At 43.3% G+C, this 21,295-nt stretch overlaps 1 protein-coding gene across 1 annotated transcript in view; it reads right to left on the bottom strand.

Annotated features, from left to right (window-relative positions):
- ADAM12 (ADAM metallopeptidase domain 12) overlaps positions 1–21,295 on the bottom strand; it is a 275,334-nt gene that overhangs the window by 216,398 nt on the left and 37,641 nt on the right. The window contains exon 2 of the mRNA XM_023515635.1: positions 14,429–14,502. Within this exon, the coding sequence (XP_023371403.1) occupies positions 14,429–14,502 (74 nt within the window). The remainder of the gene's footprint in view (positions 1–14,428; positions 14,503–21,295) is intronic.

The raw sequence follows: 21,295 nt of genomic DNA, 5'->3' as shown, positions 1-21,295 counted from the left end.
GATGTATAATAGGAAGTCCTATAATACATAGTGGGAAATAAAAATATTAGAAAATAAGGTCAAATTAATGAATGTAGCACCAGTAACATTTGCGGGATATTTACCGTGCTTTAGTCTCTACACTAAGTGCCTTTGTGGATTATTGCATTTAATTCTAAAAACAACAGATGGTGGTCCCCATCTTGCAGACGTCAGGCTGAGGTTTGGAGAGCACAATTCCTAGATTCACACAGCAGAGTGCAGCTTTCACTGGGGACTATCAGATTCCCAGCCCAGGGCTCCTCATTTATCTAGTGAAATAAATAAATTTCTGAGATACCCAAGCAAAGGTGACACCGAAGAAAAATCTTTCTTGAAAATATTTTAAGGAGTTTCAAGAGGACAAGTCAAGCTCTGTAAAGGTCAATAAGTTTGCAAAATGGCCAGAGTCTCTTCTTGACTCTCCAGATGTGTCCTGGCACGAAAGAGCGATTACTGGGAGCCAGGGCTCTGGGAGCCAGGGCTCTAACCTGCCAGCTGAGTTATCCAGACTCACGGGCACAGGTGGACACAAACTAGCAGTTTCCATTCTGAAGCTGACCTGTGCTCCTGCCTAGGATTCTCATAAATCAAAAACGGTCAGTGATTACAACATGGTCTGAAAGGGGAGCTGTGTGGATAGCCCCAAACCCTTAAAAATTCTGTATGGGAAGCAAGAAAGCTTCATCTGAGGACAGGAGGCTGAAGGAACTAATGGGCTGTGTTTCATCTGGTTCTTGTTTAAAAAAATTGGACTATAGGAAAAAGGTAAGAATAAAAATAGGAAGAAAAACAAGTCTTTACAGGCAAGCAGCTCCCCTGTTTTAAACACGTAGAGGTTGAAAGTCAGAATTCCTCCCTTTCCTTATGGCTGGTTAATTGTTTAGCTAGCCTGTCACATTGCGATGATGGCAGCAACGGGAGAAGCTGATAGAGGGTGACTCATGATGGCCATGGCACCTAAGAGCAGGGCTGCCATTCAGAACCAGAGACCATCAATCTCAAGGGGCAGTAGGCTTGCCATGGCAGTGCCACCGTGATGACATTCATCTCTAATATGTCTATCCTGTGAGCACCGTGACACTGGGATAGACACAGACCACCCACAGACTATACAAAAAAATGCTTGTATAATATGCAACATATATTTAGCTACATATTTATGGACATACAGTTGGTCCTCTGTATCCATAGGTCCCATATCTGCAGAGTCAGCCAACCAGGGGTTTTAAATATTTGAAAAAATAACAGTGAAAACAATATAACAATAAAAACAGAAATTAAAAATACAATATAACTATTCTGTAGGCTTTACGTTGCATAATATTAGGTATTGTTAGTAATCTAGAGACAATTTATAGTATATAAGAGGATGCATACAGACCATATACAAATACTACATCATTTTATGCCAGGGACTCAGGCATCCTTGCATTTGGGTATCCGCAGGGCGACCTGGAACAAATCCTCTATGGATACCAAGCAGCAATTATATATACAGGTTCATAAATATAGACACACATATACTGGGGAGAGTGTAATTGGGAAAAAGCAAAAGTTATTCAATTCTTTGGGGAAAACGGTATGTCAAAGATTGGGGAAGAAAGAACAGTATTGTGTTATTTATCTAATTTTCCCATTAATCAGAAATCTTAATTTATCAATACCCCTGACTGAGTGTTCATTATGAATCAATTCAGACACACCTATCTTTTACTGTTCTATAAAACAGAGGCGGATTTTAGTGCCATGATGGGCAGGAGCTGGATGTTATTCATTTGGTATTCCAAACCCCAACACAATGTCTGAAACATCCTTATTAGATGAATGCACAAACAAATAAATACGAATAAATGAACGGTGTGTGGTACAGTATCAAATACGTCACAATGGAAAAAATAAAAATGGCAAAAACATACTTTAGTTTAAAAGTCCTTTTTGATCTACTCAGAAGCAAGGATTAATAATAGTTTTTAATCCTCAAATGTTAGAAGAAATTGATATTCAAATATTACCTTCTAAGAAGCCCTAATTTCTGTTCCTAAATCAAAATCTACAGATTATTTTGAGGGCATAAGCCAAGTTTGTTCTGCTGTAAAATTTTATGAGAAGCCATTGAAATTACACTTCACTAGGTTTTTCTAAGTATAACAGATTGGTTATTGATTCAGCCTAATAAAATGAACCACACTGTGTTCTACCAAAACAACCCATATTATGTAATATCATATAGTATGTCCTACACGCACAATATACACTTATGCTCAGGTCAGTATCAACATTCCACTAATAATATATTCTGAGAAATCCTACTCTTTATATAATATTGGTATTTATTTTTACTACTTCCACTTATAAAAATTCCATGCCAATGATTATAGAAAAAATATGCCAATTCATCAAAATATTTAGCCAAGTTTTGTTTTGGCAAGGAAAGTGGCCACTTCCTTAAATTTATTCCAATAATAGTGTCTTCTCCAAATCAGTCGGGATCTGTAGCCAAGGGAGGTCAGAGGGGCAGAAGAAAGCACATGTGCTCAGAAAGAGCAGTACAATTGCTCTTTATGAACCCAAAAACTGTGTTCTATTTTTATGACCTACAGTGAACACATAAAAGAATGTGGAAAAGTGAGCATTAAAATAAACACTTAGGTCCTCACCACCTGGTTTAAGAAATAGGACACAACCAAAGTGTCCCAGACGTGCCCAAGGGCCCTTCTTTTACCATCATAACTGTTTTAAAACTTATCTTAGAAGCCTTTAAGGAGGTCAAGGTTTCAATCAAGTATCAGTGTGTCATGAAGGGCCTCCAACTATTACCAAACGCCGCCCATGCTCCAGACCAAGAGATCTCACCTTCCTTGGCCCTTCCCACCTGCCTCCATACATCCGGTGATTCCAAGCTGGCTGGGTTTCCAGTGCTGGCCAGGAGAGTCCCTTGAGCATACATTTCCCTCAGATGTGACATGTCACATGTTTACATCTCCCAACAAATCAGACTCTTCTGGACTCAACGTAGGAGTCTTACTCTCCAAGGAACACAGAGCTATTCACTTGTGGTTTCCTGGGTCACTAAAACACAACTAAATAAGAAACCGGTTCTCATAGGAAATATTTAATGGGTCTCAACTAAACACAATACAATGTATCTACCTCCTCACCTGTGTTAGAAGTATAGTTTCTGCCAGTGGGATTAGTTGGAGCCTTCCTCCAGGTGAAGTAACGAGCCTATTGTGGAATATTCCCGAGGCCAGATACCGGGGAGTGGAAACGTGTCCTCTGAAAACCATGCACTCCAGTCCCCAAACTGATATGACTTAGATTACAGACGAGGAACTCAGGACCCGAGAGGTTAATTAATTTGCCAAACGTTACAAAGCTAACAAATGCCAGACATTTCCTTCTCCCTGGCTCAGTCCCTCTTCCCTACACCACTCTCAACTCTTCTTTGCTCCTTTTTCTCAAAAAAAGAAAAATAAAAGTAAAACAATGACAAGTATACAGATTACTTCCTCAAATAGACATATCCATAACGGGTATCAGTATGGGCTAGAGCTGCTGCTCTGAAAACACAGCCGAAGGCAGAAGAGGGAGTCAGTTGGTGGGGGGTATGTTGTACACTGGAAGAAGTTAATTGGTGTGTTCTATAGCAACCTGGAATCTTTTCTACAATATGATAGCACAAAAACTAATTAATTAACTGATCCATTAATATATCCCCATCAATGGTTATGTTCAAGTTCATACACACAAAATTACTTTGGGAAAAACAGCAGTCTTGAATAAACACTTTTCTAAATACAGAGAGATTTGTGTAATGTCTCTGTAGATAATTCAAGGTTCAATAGAGGAATACACAGCCTTTGAATCAGGAAGATGAGAGAATGTAAGGAGAGATCTGGTCTAGCCACAATCATAACTCTATTTGGTAAGATAATGAATTTGATCCAAAATTTAAGTGAATTTTAAACATATTTCTTACATTATATGGCTAGTACTTTTACTAAGTTTTTAATGCCATTTTATATTTTTTTCATTCATCTAACCTAACGTCTTATGTATTTTGTCGATATAAATATACAACAGCATCAGAACATTACTGACAATGTAATTTTTTTATTTTGTGAAAAACTGTACATTAAGCCACACCCCACGACTCCCAAGGGACCTTCTGTGACACTGATCTCTGTCCCACGGGTGCCTCTTCCCTGCTGACACAGCCCTGCTGGCATCTCCACAGGAGCCTGCCGGCATTTCAAAGAAAACCAGGAAACTGACCAATGAAATTCTCTAGGCCAGTTGAACCTGCAGAGGTCGTCTTAGAAGGGCTGTGAAAATAACTCTCCATCTAAATAAATCATCTCCCAAAATAACCCTCCCGCTGGGGCTTGCTCTCCTATCATCCTCTAGCTGACCACATGTTTTTCATAAGAAGCAAAATCATAAAGGAAAATAAAGACACTCTTGTTCTCTCCACTTATGTCAAACCACCTCACCCCACAGTGCAATGCTCCAGCACACTGGGAAGAAAGAAGGGAATGTTTCATAACCTTTTTAGATAAACACCCTCATCTTATTTTTCTCACGGGGCCTGGACCAGGGGCTCAGCCTGTCTCTTCTCTTCTCAGGCCTTTGGTCTTTGAGTGCCAATTACAGCCGTTTCTCTTCAGTGTGATGAAACCTACTCTCGAATGAAATAGATTCTTTAATTTCCCATTGTCAGCTTGGAACAAGCCATCTGAGGTACAGAGTATGTGTATCCCCTGCTCCTCCCACCAGCACGGTGAGCTGCTGAGTTAGCTGAGGGTCCTGCCTCCCTGTTCTCATCCCCCAGCATCTGGGATGCAGGGATGCTTCGTCTTAAGATCAGGTCTCCGCAGAGCAGTTTCAGCATTGGCCATTTATCCAGCACCTGATGGCCCCTCAGGGACAGGTTGTGTCACACCCTGTGACCCCACAGAACCTGCCACAAACGTGGGCACTCAACACGGGGCTTTGGGGGAAACTAGCACATTCAAGAGGCTAAACTGGGGGACACAGTGGTGGAGCGATGACTACGAGTGGTACCCCCAAATTCATCTTCATCAGGGTCACCAGTAGTTGATGAGAGAAAGTCGTTGTCCATGGGAGCATTCCAGCTAATTAATGAAGAAGGTGTGACACCATTAGCACACTGTGTACCAGACCCTGGCAACCACCCTCCGACTTCTGCCTCTAGGACCGTGTCTGTTCTGGGGCCTCCTATAAGAAGAATCACAGGGCATTTGTCCTTTCCTGTCTGGCTCATTCCACTGAGCAAATGCCTTCAAGGCCCATCCAGGCTGCAGCCCACATCAGAATCCCATCCTTCTGAAGGCCGAGGAACATTTGGTTGCGTGTGTAACCACGCTAGGTTTCCACTCTCATCAGTTGGTGGGCGTTTGGGTTGTTTCCACCTTCTGGCTATTGTGACTGGCACTGCCGCATACTAATAGCACAGGACAAATGAGCTACCGGTCAATAGAATTATACGATGGCCCCTTATCATCTCTAACAAAGTATGAAAACTTAATATAAAGAATAAACCAGTAAGAAGGAATCGAGAAAGAGAGCTGTAACTACCAAGTTGAAGTTTATCCGAACACTTTATGAAACATGGCCAAGCACAGCCAGAGGTTCAACTGCACTCAGAGTAATGAGTTTAAAGTAAACATTTCTGGAAACTGAAAAGAAGTAATCTAGAGTTTTGGTTTCCCGTGGCATTATACTGTAAGAATCTAGCAGAATCTGTGTTTACAGACCTAGTAAGATGATGATAAAGTTTCAGGCTTTCCAGGGGGTTAGCTTTATTGTCGAAGTGACCAATGTTAGTATGCCACACAGACAGCAGCACGCCGGCCTTTCTGTTGAGGATGCAACTGGGGGAAGTGAAGAGGAGGCTGGCCAGAAATACCCCTACCTGTGTCATACACCTGCCTGGGTGAATACACCTGCCTGTATGAATACCCCTGCCTGTGTGAATAAACCTGCCTGTGTCATACACCTGCCTGCGTGAATACACCTGGCTGTGTGAATATACCTGCCTGAGTCTCTATACACCTGCCTGTGTGAATACACCTGCCTGTGTGACTACACCTGCCTGAGTCTCTATACACCTGCCTGAGTCTCTATACACCTGCCTATGTGAACACACCTGCCTGTGTGACTACACCTGCCTGAGTCTCTATACACCTGCCTGTGTGAACACACCTGCCTGTGTGACTACACCTGCCTGAGTCTCTATACACCTGCCTGTGTGAATACACTTGCCTGTGTGACTACACCTGCCTGAGTCTCTATATACCTGCCTATGTGAACACACTTGCCTATGTGACTACACTTGCCTGAGTCTCTATACATCTGTCTGCGTGACTTCTGCATATAACCCATGTAACCCCCACCGGCTCAGCGCAGGGAAGGGGATGATGCAGTGGCATCAGCTCTCCCCTCAGGTGCCAGAGGCCACCTAGAAAGAGTCAGAATACCACTGTCACCTGCTTGAGTTGCAGTGTTGGGGCAAGAAACATTAAGTGTACAGCAGGATTTTCATCAGAAAACTGTTAAGCCCAGAGCGTAAGAAGCAAAGGATGATGAGGGATGGACTTGAATGTGAAACTCTACTTTTGTACCAAACGACCTTTGTGAATTCTTCTAACTTGAAAAGAGTTCACTCAAGGACGCCACACTCCCCAGTTGGAACCCGGAGGGGCCTGTTTTAAAAAGGTTGATCTTAACCAGTTTAGGCACTTTCAAGTTAAGGTGGGTTGATGAACAAAAAACTCTAAAAATGGTGTTCTGACCTTTTCCAATGTCTGTACAACTTCAAAGAGTGAAATGAAGGGAGAAGCTCAAGGGAATTTAGCTCTCATTCAGGAAACCAAATTCAGCCCAATTAAAAAGATCTTAAATGTTGAGGCTGATAGATTTTAACTTAAATCTGAAGGCGTTTGGTCGACTTAGCTCACTGACGTCCATGGAGCTTGCATGGATCCCACAAGTCCACAGTCACATTTAGAGAATTTCTGACGGCACCACAACCTCTTCAAGCAAGGTGGACAGAGACGACCACGGGTGCTACCTGATGCTCTGGGACAGGGGACAGGCTTATTATGCTGCAGGCTTTACACAGCCAGGAAAGGTGTGGTCACTTCCGTAGGAAAGGACATTCCCATGGGCAATGCATGAGCTAAGACAGAAACCTCAAACTAGAAGTTTCCAGGTGGCTGCCATTCGCCTGTCAGTCCCAATCCTCTGTGTGACAATGGAAAGTTCCTGTAGCCATAGGTGGCCTTTGAATCCATAAACTGTGGCTCCTATGTCCAAGGAATTAAAATTTTAATTTTTAAAAATTAAGTTTAATTTAAATAGCCACATGTGGCTAGGGGCTCTCCAAATAAAGTGTGAATAAAGCTTGTAGGAGATTATGTTTAAAATATGGATGACCAGGCTCTATAGCTGGGGATTCTGGATCAGTAGCGAGAGGAGGGCCAGGCACCCCCTTTGTAACCAGTTCCCCAGGTGGGCCCAGTGCTGGTGATGTGGAGCAGTGCCCTCGACTTTAAGGAGGGGAAGAGTCTGTGTCTGAGCTTGAGGCAGAGAACACCACCACCACCCCCCCACTCCATGGAGACAGACCGTAAGAGGATATGCATGGAATTCAATGGGGCACTGGCATCACCTTAGGCTGTGACAGCTATTCAGATATTGCCAGGGGCACAGCCAACACCTACCTGTGTCCTACACACTGCAGGCCATGCTCTGTAGCTCCCAGCCACCAGCCACTGCCATACTGGGTCAGCTGCAAACATCTGTGAGTCCCAAAGAAATGTCAGTTCCCCAGGAGAGCCCTGTGCAGGTCACCTCCAGTATGGATTCTGTCAAACCCCACATCTACCCCCTCCTAGACTCTCAGAGCCCACTTACCAGGAACTGTACCTTTGTGCCCCTGGCCACCGCTCAAAGGGCAAGTTCTAAATCTTCTTCTAGGGCTTTCCATCCTGACTGAAGGCATCACTGTTCCCCAGAATTTCACATAGAATTGTCCTCAATGCCCCCCTTTCCATTACCCTGACATGTTCAATTGGTCATCAGATTCTGACCATTCCACCTCAACTACTCACTGCCTCCCACAGGCGTCCTGTTGGCTGGAGCCTCCGTCTGCTCTCCCCTGGACGAGGGCAGTATGTGGTCTCAACCACACTCACTGCTCTCCCCTGGATGAGGGCAGCATGTGGTCTCAACCACACTCACGCCTCACCCCCTCCCCCAGGTGTCCTGTTGGCTGGAGCCTCTACCTGCTCTCCCCTGGACAAGGGCAGCATGTGGTCTCAACCACACTCGCGCCTCACCCCTCCCACTTAGCCTTCACATGCAGCCAGACGGTCTTTAAAGAACTGGATCCTACCCTGTCATTGTCCTGTTCCCAGGCCTTTTCTTCTGTGGCCTGAAAAGATGTGACGTCCTCATCCCCACATGGCCTGGCTTCCTCTGTCTCATGACTCCCCTTCTTGCTCTTCAGCACAGTGGCCTTGCTAGTTTCTGAAAAGCTCCCTCAGGACCTTGACACGTGCTCTTCTTTCTCTCTTGACCCCTCTACCCTCGCCCCCCTTTACCTGGCACATCCCCCTTTAGGCCTGGCTCAAATGGCCCATCATCACACACCTTCCTTCCCCAGACCAAGGGTCCCAAACCTTCTCTGCTCAGCTCCAGGCGCCACTGTCATTCACTTGCTGTTTCTGTGATGATCTGTGTAGTGCTGGGCTGTGACCAACCTTGTCCAGAGGACAAGGACTTTATCTTACTCACCACTCTACCATCAGTGTCCATCACAGTGTGTGGTATTCAACACATATTTGTGAATATGAAATTGTGACTTCAATAATGCGTGAGTGAATATTCTGATAAAGAGCTGGAGACAGCAGAAGAGAAGCCAAGGATGGAAACATGAATCGAGATGGGTGAGTTCCGAGGAGTGATTTTGCTCTGTCTCATCCGTAGTTAGAACCAAGCAGTCAGGAGCTCCTGGTTCTGGGGGCGGCTGGGCAGAGGTGGAAAGGGGAAACGCTCCACATTCCAACAGACGCTTCAAAAGCTCAGTGCCTGAGAAGGTCAAGGTTGAAAATGAAAAACCTTACACAGCAGGAAACCAACGGGTCAGCCCGGCCTAGCTAATCCTTCTGGGTCGAAACAGAGTCTAGGTGTCCCATTGTCCTCTGGACTCACAGGTAAGGAGCAGGTGTGACCTGCTTCTCACTGACAGAGTGTGAGCTAGAACATGGTTAGAGTGAAGCCAAGGGGTCATCATATTGCTGGCTTTCCACACTGGCTCCATGAGGACATTTAGTCCATTTTTATTTCAGAGATAGCAGAGAGAAAGCCGCAAGCGTGGCCAGGCTCAGCAAAGCCGGGGCTCCTAACTCCAGACCCCATGTCCTTTCCGGAGACCTGTGTTCTTGAACTATTTCTCACAGTCACCCAGGACAGACCTTCTCCCTCCCGGTGACTCACTTCTGGCTGGGGCTGGGTTGACCAGTTTCAGTCATTGGCTCAACTGAGAAAAGCTTATGGAGTGCCTGCGACAGCCCAGGCTATGTGGGAGGCGGGGGCGGATGTCAGGACCCTACTCCTGACCTTAAGGACATCCTTTGTTAATGCCAGAGGAAAAAAGAACAGAGTGGCAGGTGGCTCTCAGAGGCAGAGCTTGGAACAGCACAGGGTGCAGGGCTCTGGCTGCGTCCTGGTCAGGGTGGCTGCATTGCAGAAAGATGTCACCCCTGCCCCCCATGCTGGCCTAGGACTGCCTACCTCTCCTGCACACAGCCGGTGGCAGTCACCTCTCTAGCAGCCCACGGCCTCAGGAGCTGTGTGGAGTTTGCAGGTCTCACTCATGGGCACTGCTAAGTGCTAGCAAATTTCCTCGGAACTTGCAACATCTATTTTTTGGTTAACCCAAGCAGAGGATTTTACATTTATCCCCATTAACCCTCATCTTGTTAGTTTTGGCCCATTGATCCAAACTGCTGAAATCTTCATAATCCAGATTCTGCTGTGCGAGCACAGTGACCCACCCAGCTTTGCGCTGCAGGAAATGTGATCAGTGCACCTTTGCGTCTTCATCAGGAAGGCCGAGGAGGCCTGGGCCAGGACGAGGCTGTACCCACAGCTCTAAGGCCAGCAGCACAACCTCAGCCCGCCTGTCCGCCCTGGGTCAGGTCACCGTGTACAATGGACAGACTGACATCCTCCAGATGGACAGACATTCAGCCAACTCTCAGCCCCCCCTGCCGTCTCCACAGCAGCTACATTCCTCTGTCCCGCACTGTGAATCTGAGAGATGATCTCCCCAAATATTTAAGCCCATGTTTGACAATTTTAAGATGCTCTTTCTGCTACTGTTCTAAAGTGCATGCTAATTAAAGTTGTTCCTTAAGAGATGTCTGGAATCATTCCAGACTAAATAAAAGTCAGTGCTGAAGTTCTTCCAGCCCTGAGACACCCCACGTACAATTCAGCTGGTCATGGACTTCCCATGGCAACTGCCTCCCATCAGTGCTGGGAACGGCTTGAAAACAGGATGCACGCTGGGTTGGAGAGGTGCGCGGGCTGTGATCTATGGCCGTCTCTCTTAATTATCCTAAGCTGGGAAAACGGACGTCTGAGCCGGCTAGCCTGTCCAATAAACCATTTTGATCAAAGATGAGCTTTCACAGAACACCTGTTTGAGGAATGGCCTAAGGGTCCACAGGGACCCAGCAGAGTTATGAAAGTTATGAGCCTGGTTTCTACAGTTCCATAAGCAGACAGCAACATGGTGAAAAATGCTTCTCAGGGGAAGCTTGGCGTTTCTTTAAACACTCAATTATGGCTACACAAATACAGATTGGAAGTGAACAGCGTCCAATCTTTGCACAAATTAAGGATGTTAGAAAGCAAATAAAATAGATCCTCTGAAAAACTATTTAATAAAAAATCAGCCCAGTGGCATGAAGAATTGGTTTACCACGGAAGCATCTTGAGTGGGGTTAATTAGGTGACTCTCTTTCAGAATTAGCTGTGGATTATAACTCCTATGATTTAAGAGACTGGGGCCACTTTTATTTAGGTTATGGTTTCTAAGCAGGTTTTCAATTAAATTTCTGGATATTTAAAGACCTAATATTCAATAGTTAGACCTTTTTTGCCCTTTGAAAATTGCTGGAGGCCTTCACAATGGCCTTTCACCACTTTCTTTATATGAATAACAAATACTTCCACATTCTTATCACTAAACATTATCAAGCTTTTACAACAATTTTTTTTCCTTCAAAGGAAAAAGGTTTTTTCACCTAATTTTAAAAGTAATATTTTCTTGTCACAAAACATTAAGGCAATAAAGAAAGTAGAAATCTTCCATAATCTTACTACCTAGAGATTCATGTCACGTGCATAATTTAAAAACAAAACCTGAATACTGTGAAAACGGTTTCCTAACTTTCTGTTTACACTTATTATACCATGAGCTTTCTACAGTAAAAGTATCCATCCTTTTCCATGTTTGTGCAGTATTCTGTTTCACAGCTGAGCCATAATTTCTCTAATGCCTCTCCTACTGATGTACTTTTAGCTAAAACGTTCTGAGCACTGGTGATTCCTGGCCTGGATGCACTTAAACAGGGGCCCAACCAGCTTGCTTTCTGATTCATCAGGCCCTCTATTACAGTACCGGCTGTTAAATATTTAAATGGCTTTTGCTTATATTTTTATCTTTGGGTTCTAATAGCTTTATTTGGATAAACTCTCTGAATTGGATCTATTGGGCCAAAGGCTACACAAATTAAAAATTCTATTATACCGAATGATTAATTACCTTTTATGTCTGACAAGTTTATAAGTTAAAAGAGCGCAAGAATTTCACTCCACTTACACAGTCGTAGATTTCTTTTAGTATTCACTGCCTTAAAGGTACAGTCCATTTGAAATGGACCTGTAAACTTTTTCAAAAAAACTGTTACACTGGGGCAGCGCCTGTGGCTCAAAGGAGTAGGGTGCAGACCCCATATGCCAGAGGTGGCGGGTTCAAACCCAGCCCCGGGCAAAAACTACAAAAACTGCTAAGAAAAAAAAAATTGTTACACTGAAGTATTTAGGATAATGCCCGATAATAGCGGCATGGCTTAATTATGAAAATGTTACTTTTAACAGAAAGGAATCTCTATAATTGATTCAAGTAAAATAATTAAAACACAATACGGAATATCATAGAAACATATTACATACTTTTTGCAAATGTAGGTTGGCAGCGGTTGGGGAGAGAAAAATAAATGGAGAAGAGATAGTTTATGTTTCTGACTGCTCCACTTGTGAGATTATCTAGTGAAAGAAAGACCCAGAATTGAAAGGGGAGCAAATTAAGACATGCTTTAAAATGCTATTTATACAAATTAGCCACTGTCCAGTAGTCACTGTATGACTGTACCCTCAGCGGTGGAAAGTAAATCATTTCAGAGATAACCATGGAGAGGCCATTCAGCTATTTTATAAACTCAGAGAACCAGGTGGGCTCTAAGAAGCTATTTCTGCCTGGGAGTGTACGTCTGTTATCAAACTAAATGAAGAAGTAGGATGTAAAACTGTGGTCAGAACAGGACATCAACCAAGAAAATAGAAGAAGCAAAGCCTTACTTATAAGAAAAAGATCATATAATCCACCAAAATATTAGCCAGCGTTGGTAGTAGGAGCACTTTTGGGGGGATTGTTTTGGTTTTTTGTTCTTTTTCATCCACATGGTGTTCAACTTTCTTCCCTGGGCATGTATTCCTTTCATAATGAAAACAACTTAAGGTTTGTATTAAATCCAGTTTTGTTTCTCTACCTATAGTTCTAACACCAAAGCAAAAGCTCAAGCCTGGCCTCCTTCAGGCTCGGCACCATGTTCCTGTAGCCGTCTAACGAGGGGAGCAGGTGGGATAGGGAAACTTCCTAAACCCAGCTGCCAAACCCAATATCCCCTCGCAGAAACGCGTCTCCTCCCGAAGGCTTTTGTTCTTCTGATCTTTCAGGGAATACCTGGTTTCCTCCACTGAGAGAATTTCAAAACCACAAACAGCAGTATAAAAATATTTAAAGTTCCACAGTGTACTTACACTAACAACAAAAGAAAGAGCACAAAGATATTTCCTTTGCTGAGAGGAAAGTCCTTTGAGACACATCAAAAGCAATACATAGTTTTCTGTTCAGATCCGATTCCTTGACACCTGCGCCTGAACCGCTATTTTAAGATCATCAAGTCACAAGAAGAGGTAAAAACACACCGTCTGCTGTACACAAAGCTCTGATCCACGTAATGGTGAAGGGGAAGCATGCAGGGAAAAACTGCAAAGGAGCAGGCCGCGGAGTTTATATACATTTTAGTATTTTGTGGTGTTAGATATCAAAGGCTGGGATAGACCACTGACAGTGTCTTTTGTGCGATTTGCTTAGTACCCTAAAATCAAAGCACCGATACAAGTACACGATCAGACTTGTTTCCACAGAGGTGCAAAGTCAGGCTTTTGGGACCTCACATCCCTGGCAGCACTCAGCCTGGTGAGGCCGTCCAACCCAGCAAGTTTCTGATGGATGAGGAACAGGGCCCAGAACTTCTGGAGGACAGAAACTGCTATTTTGAATCAAGTAGAACTTTGAAATTGATTTATACCTTTAAATACAAATTGCTACTTAGAAGAACGAATAAGCTCTTTTCTGGTACTAATGACATAGAATTTTAAGGGTCCTTTATATCTGAGGAATGTTTGAGGGTGACCAGAGTGTAAGGAATTTTACTTATCCTCGGAGGCAGACCCAGCTTTCTCGTGGTAAGGGATACAAAATTCATGATAATAATATCCATGTGGTCCAGAAAAAATATAATGAAAACTTAGATAATTTTCCCCCAAAGGACCAAATTTTTAAATAAAAGGATGAACTAAATAGTTCAAACCATGAGAGATAAACTTTGAAAGTTAAACTCTTGTTATTTCTCAGGGAGAAAACAGTTTCTATCCATCTGAAGCCGTTTCCTCTTATATAATCCAGGAATTGTCAAAATTCTACTAATTATGGAACACAGTTAACTTGAACAGATGGGGATGCTCAATACTCTCCTTGAAAAATCAGGCTCTAAAAAAAAAAATGCAACTATGATTAAAAAAAACTTTCTGAGTTGTAAAGTTCCTTTTCAGAATGATAAGATTCTTTATTTTTCCACAGGATAATTTTTTGAAGTTAATTCCAGACTCGAGTCCACATTTGGATGGTGAACCCAAGGATTTACTCTATTTCCCCAGACACCAACAGGAACTGCACGGCGCTTTCCCTCCCAAGGTGTCTCTATGTTCTCCCATAGTGCGATAAACAAGAATGAACTTGACTTACGCATTTCTCTCCAGATTGATGATCAGTTCTTTGCTTTCCAGTTGCATTCGAACATTCAACACTTCTGGGTGATTCTGAAAGATAAACAAGAAGAGTCACTGGGAAACAATAGGCTTTGACTTGCCAACCTCAGGACATGTTCTATGGGCGTATTCGACAGAGGGAGAGAAAAACACATGCTCTTCTTGGGAACAGTGTGAGACGCTGACTACTGAAGCTCAGGGCAAGAGCCTGAACACACAGTGGCCTCTCACAGGGCACGGACACGGCCCCAGCTCTTTTGGCTACATACCCTTGAGACCTCACACACACTCCCTCCTTTACCACACCAACTCTTTTTATTTTTTAATTTTTTAATAGTTTTTGGCTGGGGCTGGGTTTGAACCCGCCACCTCTGGCATATGGGGCCGGCGCCCTATTCCTTTGAACCATAGGCACTGCCCCCAACTCCTTTTATTCACAAATGATTTGGTGACCCTAAGAACAGGACCAATGCTGTGCCATCCCAGTGCATAAATTAAGGTTTCTTGGCAGCTTAGAAAGAGAAACATGGACTGAGGATTGGGCCATCCTGTGGAGGAAGCACCACGTGCTCAAAGGCATCTACTTTTGACTGGTCAGCAAGGCATGGGCAGGGCAAGTGGACAGCACTACCAGCACGTTGAATTACGTGTACTGCTGTGGTGTTGGTTTTGTCAGCCTTTGTTCTGTGAGCTTTGGGGCTTATGATTATATGGGAGCTATGAGAATAAAAGGCTTATATATTGTGTTCTAATATTCCATATTTTAAAGGCACTGTTACGATTCCAGAGTCCAAGAGACCTTTTGACCAGCTATCTCTGAACCAACCAACTATATATTCCTGCACTTTAAGAGAAAATGAACCGGAGGTTCCAAATAGCAAGCCTGAAAATAATTAGTTAACCTGAAGCAAAGTTTATCCAAAAACAACAACTGAAGGGCACGTGAGTTTTGGGGAAAAGACGAATCATGCACAAACTACGGCCCAATTACTGGGGGCCAATCAAGGCTGGAGTCCTATTCAATTTGTTTTTAGGGCCGCTCTTTGCAAATTTTCTTGTAGTCTATGTCTGGTATGGTAGCCATCAGCTACGTATGTCTATTTAAATCTAAATTACCTAAAATTTTAAAATTAGTTCATCAGTCACTCTGGGCACATTTCAGGACAAAGTAGACCCATGTGGCTGGTAGCAGCACAGATATGGAAAATTTCTATATAGAAAGTGTTTTGGGGCAGCTCTGAGTTAGTGATGTGTAAAACTTGCATCATCCAATGGCTTCCTAAGTAACAAACTATTTAAAACATTGGTACCATAGCCTTCACAGTATTTTCTTAGTTATTGTGTTAAGACATTTATATTCTACACCTAGTAAATTTTACATGTGCCCTTGTAAGATGCACCAAAATTGTATATAAAACCAGCACACTGTACCCCATGATTGCATTAATGTACACAGCTATGATTTAATAAAAAATATATAAAATATTGGTACTTCCAGGAGATAAAACTGGGTACAAACAAAAAGGATTTTTTTCTTAAAAAAAAATTTAGGAGAGTCTTTGCCAATTTTAATTGGTGGATGATACCATTTTAAATAGCCACAGAAGCCTGAGAGTTAAACTGGTGAATTTCCACATACACAAAGTTCTTACGTATATTTTCAGTTTTAAATAGGACTTATTTGTTGTGGATTCATCCTAGCAAACAACCAGACACACATTCTACTTTAATTTATATATTTTGACATGGTCTGGTGCGTATAGGAACTATATGGATTTCTGAGTGTTTGCCAAAGTTTTAAAATTGACATTACTATTCGATCCTATGTGACAGTGAACACACATCATCTCTTTTTAACACAGAATGTAAATGTGTTTTTAAGTTCTGTATAGTTACTTGCTTTTGAGTCTGGGGGGGATCTTTGCCTATATTTACTTATCCTTACTTGACTTAATTATAAATATGTATACAATATTCTCTCCAGGGTTTGCAATGTGTACTTATTAATTATATCTTTGAAAAATGAGATTAGTTATGCTTACAAAACAATAGAAAATGTCTCAGTATTCTGTCAAAATGTACCCAAATACCATGTTTGTGTGTACATATAAGTTACTTTAGCTACAAATCTGTCTGCCTAAGATACCAACATAAACATAACTATCTCAAAGAGAAATCCTGACACCTGTATTTGTGAATAAAAATTAAGTGTTTGTGGCATCCTGTTCCCCCAAAGAATGGAGCTAGTTTAAATATAAACATTTGTGCTAATTCTACGTAAAGTACCCAGAAGAACTGTTTTAACACTGTAATGTCAACATCATTCAAAGAGCATACTTTTCTCCAGGGAAGCAAGACAATCTTTACATATTTTCGCTGAGATATGAATGGTACAGGGGAAATCAATGGAGGGGGAGACACAGCTTTGCTCCTTCAAAACTGCTAACTGCCTCAGACATCTTGGTTTAAACACACGTATTCATCCCACTTTATTTTTCATTGTTATCTATTGAAGTTGATGAAGTAGTACCAGTGAAACGCAGAATTCTTTTTCTTAAAAATGATGTATCGATTCCCCTAATGGGACAGGGTCTTTTGTTGAATGCTTACAGTTAACTGCATTGGCTGAGGAAATCAATTAAATGGGAATAGACAGGTCAGAAATATTTTGGCAGTAATGGTAATTCTACTTTTTAAATTGGGAATGTACATCCAAAAGAGTGTGTCAAATGTATACGTATAATCTGAAAAACAACAATAAAATAATCCCCTACCACCCCTCTGAAAAGGCAAGACATTATCAGGATCGTAGAAGCCCCCGTGTTAGTCTGGGGACGGTCACCACAGATCACCTCACACTGGGTGCTTAAACAACGGAAATTAATTTTCTCACAGTTCCAAGATCAAATGACCTTATTTTTACCTTAATTACCTCTTTAAAGGGTATGTCTCTAAATACAGTCACATCCAAGGTACTGGGGCTCAAGATTTCAGCATATAAATTTGGGGGTAAAAGGAGAGGCAGTTGAGTCCACTCACCCCCCCACCTCCAAGTTCATTATTACATTTCTTCATTCCTGGAGCGAGAGACCCATTACCTTGAACTTTCTCCTAATCATGACCTTAATTTCCTGTAGCCTCATCCCCAGGGTCTGTATTCCCGAGGAACACACTGCTTAGCTTTACTACTTTGAACCTTCTAACAGTGGCCTCATATTTTCTCTAGTCTTTTTTGACTGGACTGGTGTCTTTTCCCTAACCTTACATTTGCTAGATTCATGCAGGTGGGTGTGTGATGCGCTGCTCCCCATATTTCACTGTTACCTGGTAGTTTATTGTACACACAATGGATATACCCATTCTCCTACAGACGGACTCTGGGGTTTTGTCTCATGCTTCTCTTTGCTCTTATAATGCTGCTGTCAACGTTCCCATGTACTTGAACCTACTAGACAGGTCTGAGCAGTGTTCAGGGCCCAGTGACAGGCTGGACAAAGGAGGTGGGGTCGGGGGTGTGATCCAGGATTGCGGACTGCACAGGTGAGAGTGGCTGAAGGCCATGGTGGGGAGCGGAGGGGGAGAAATGCCAGGCTGGAGGTGAAGGAACAAGCAGGCAGTAGCCAGAAAGGGCCACAGGCAGATGGAAGGGAAATCTGTGGAATGGGCATCCCTGGGAGGACAGGACCACTTCCCGCGGGATGTTAAACAGGAAAGAAGAAAAGAGCCACTCAGGGAGACAGCTTCGGACACGGAGGCAGGTTCTCTTTAACAACAGAGCCGAGAGGAATTCACAGCAGCGCTCAGTGGTTCCTGATTACTCCAAAGTCATGAGAATGAACTTTTTTTCCTTTAGTTTGAAAGGACAAGTGAATTGATACAATTTTTTCCCATTTCATGCCCTCTTAAGCTACAAGGATTGATATGTATTGATATCTCTACTTACCTGCATGTGAGCATGTGTGTAATCATCTTATAATACAGGACCTCAGCTGAGGTCAAATGTATTGCCGAGTTTTTCATAAAACAGCTCTCGCTATTTTTAGTTATGCCTCACCCCCTCCCAATCCCATCCAGCACTCAGATCTAAGTTGCTCTGTGGGACATGAAGGTGAGAAGCTAAATCCCAAAGTCGATAGAGCATTTACCCCGAATTCCCTCTTCCTCCTAGGACAGTAGTGTTACAAGGCTACACATTTCAGACACTTATATGTTCCCAGGAGCCACATGGCTCCTCAGAGAGGAGTTTCTGGCTGGCTGGGTGGCCGGGACCCAGATGCCCTGTTCTCTCCGAGGTCGCCCACATGCACTTGGGCAGGGCATCCTGGGGGTATAAACGGGTATGTAAAAGGGATTAGCTGATCAGATACAGAGGTTTTTTTCTTGATATTATTCATGTTGTTCTGCCTTTCTTTAATTTGCGTAATTAGAGGCTGATCCAAATTTGAATCTAAATTATTCCACCTGTAATGGGTACAAAATATCTGGAATCCATAAATGTAATTTTTCATGGGTGTGGGAGCATTAATTTTTTTCCCCTGGTAGATGGAATGACATACAGCATCATGTCCTTGTGTTCATATGACATTTTCAATGACTTCGGGAAATGTGATCCTGATCGTGAAGGTAAAATGACAGGGCAGTGGAATGACAGCACAGGGGCGGGCAGGAGGGAATCACCATCCAAAAAATGAGAACAAGTCGTCTCCGCCACACGGCTCCTAGGTTACCTCTTCAAAGACTAGGGTCGGGTCTGAGCCAAAGTCATTCATCTCCTCTGTCGATACTGGAAGCTCAGAGGGATCTAATTTTTCAAGCAGAACAACAATATTAAAATATTGCGTTCAAGGGAACTCTAAAATAACTAGATCCCTCTCCAGCACTAAATAAATGCTCCGGCTGTAGCCCTGGCATTCATGGGGCACGAGGGAGTCATTTATTGCTATGAATATTTAGAGGCAATCTTGATTACCACTTTAATATTAGTGTGCTAGTTCCACAGCCTGGAAGATGTGTGCAGCGTGAAATTCATAGAGGACAAATTGAATTAACTGCAGTATAACACAGTAAGGCATTAAGGCACTGGGGTGCCATAATAGGGTGTCCCTGGCTTGGGGCCTGGTAGTTATTACATAAATGATGATAATGTTTATTCATGAGTTATTGGTAATTTTTTTCTGATGAAAAATTAAATTAGCAAACAGCTTGTCAAAATGTGCAGGATGACTCATATTTTCCTCAGGTAAAAATGGCTTTTGAAAAATATACAGAAGATACCAAAAATTATAGATGCATTTTATGAAGTGCTCAACAGACACCAACAGGGGAAGATGAGCAGAAGTCACAGTGAGCGCCCCTTGTAATTACAGTGGTCAAACGTGACTTGAGTATTACACATTTAATACGGTTTTTTTTCCTTTCTTAAAATGCATACACAGTTTTTGGCACCCTCTGCGTAATGCACTGTGATTTTGTTTGTGTGCTAACATGTTGCTTTTAGTATAGAATCTTCTCATTGCATTTCTGTAGCTTAACAGATGGCTTCTCCTTGTAATCACACACCTTTGGCCCATGTGATGCTCTCAGCTCACGTTCTTTCTCCCAGGGCTACTGGTGTAACCACTAATCCTCAAAATGTGTAGGAGACAGTTTAGATTTTCATTTTAGATTACTATCGCGATAGCTCAAGCATCTCAAAGCCCTATTTAGTCACTGAAATATTTCCAGTCTCCCTCCTCGGAATGTATAGGATGACCGTCTACCAAGCATGCGTCTCTGTCGGGGGACAAAGGCTCATTCTGAGGCAGATGACATAAACCTCTCCCTTCCTCCAGCTCACTGTTGGGTTGGAGGAGGGGAGTGAAAATACGACTTACCAGAAAGCAGTCTGGAAAATACAATATTGATTTCTCAAACTTATTATGTCTAAAATTCCGTTTTATTTTATCACACACTGTCCCCCCTCCCATCCATTACAAAAGGGAAGTTAGGGAAAATCCATCCTAGTTTTCAGCCAAATTCCCCGGCTTAGCGATGCCCTTTCTTAAAACCCTTCAACAGTGGACACTGTACTTAGACTAAAACCTTGGCCTTCGCGCCGACAAGTGTCTGCCAGCTGCCCGCCTCCTGGCCTCTGCTTGACGCCATCATTCAGCTGAGCTTCCCACTCACTGCCAAACTGGCCCAGTGCCCGGGTCCCTGTATCTGCTGACCCTCAGCCAGAATGTCCTCCTGGGCACTTCACACAGCTCCACCCCCTAAATGTCCACTTGGACATCAGTGCTCGGAGGAGCCTCAGACATCTAAATGGGGCTGTTTGCACTTGTGCACTCAGCTCTGTCTCTTCCTAGGAAATTTCATCATTTGTATCTCCTAGGAAGCTAGAACTTTCCCAGGAAGAGGGAATCTGCCGCTCAGCACAGGGCCACCTGGATGGAGGGTGTAGGAAGGAGGCCTAGAGATGGCAAAAGGACCCTAAGGGCCAGAGAAGAGACCCCAAAGTTGTCAGCTCCCTCTGAGGAGCATAAAAGAGACCTTCAGAAGCTCCTCCCGGTCACAAGCTCCAGAAGCCAGACAGCTCTCGCCTCACAGGAGCAAGAAAGTAAGGACGTGGGGACCACAGTAAGGACGTGCGTACCACAGCCCAGAGAGCTAAATTCTGCCAGCATCTCCCATGAGCAGGGAGTTGGTTCTCCCCAATAGTCTCCACCAATGGAGGAGGCCCGGTGGACACCTTGCCACCTTTAACCAGGTGAGATGTGAAGCAGCATGCACTGGACTTCTGCCTGGTGGACACCTTGCCACCTTTAACCAGGTGAGATGTGAAGCAGCATGCACTGGACTTCTG

Source organism: Otolemur garnettii, unplaced genomic scaffold (genome assembly GCF_000181295.1).
Source record: "Otolemur garnettii isolate 467f Iridium unplaced genomic scaffold, OtoGar3 scaffold00075, whole genome shotgun sequence".
NCBI lineage: Eukaryota > Metazoa > Chordata > Mammalia > Primates > Galagidae > Otolemur > Otolemur garnettii.
The sequence above is the reverse complement of the archived record's forward strand: the minus strand, read 5'-3'. Positions and strand labels throughout refer to the sequence as shown.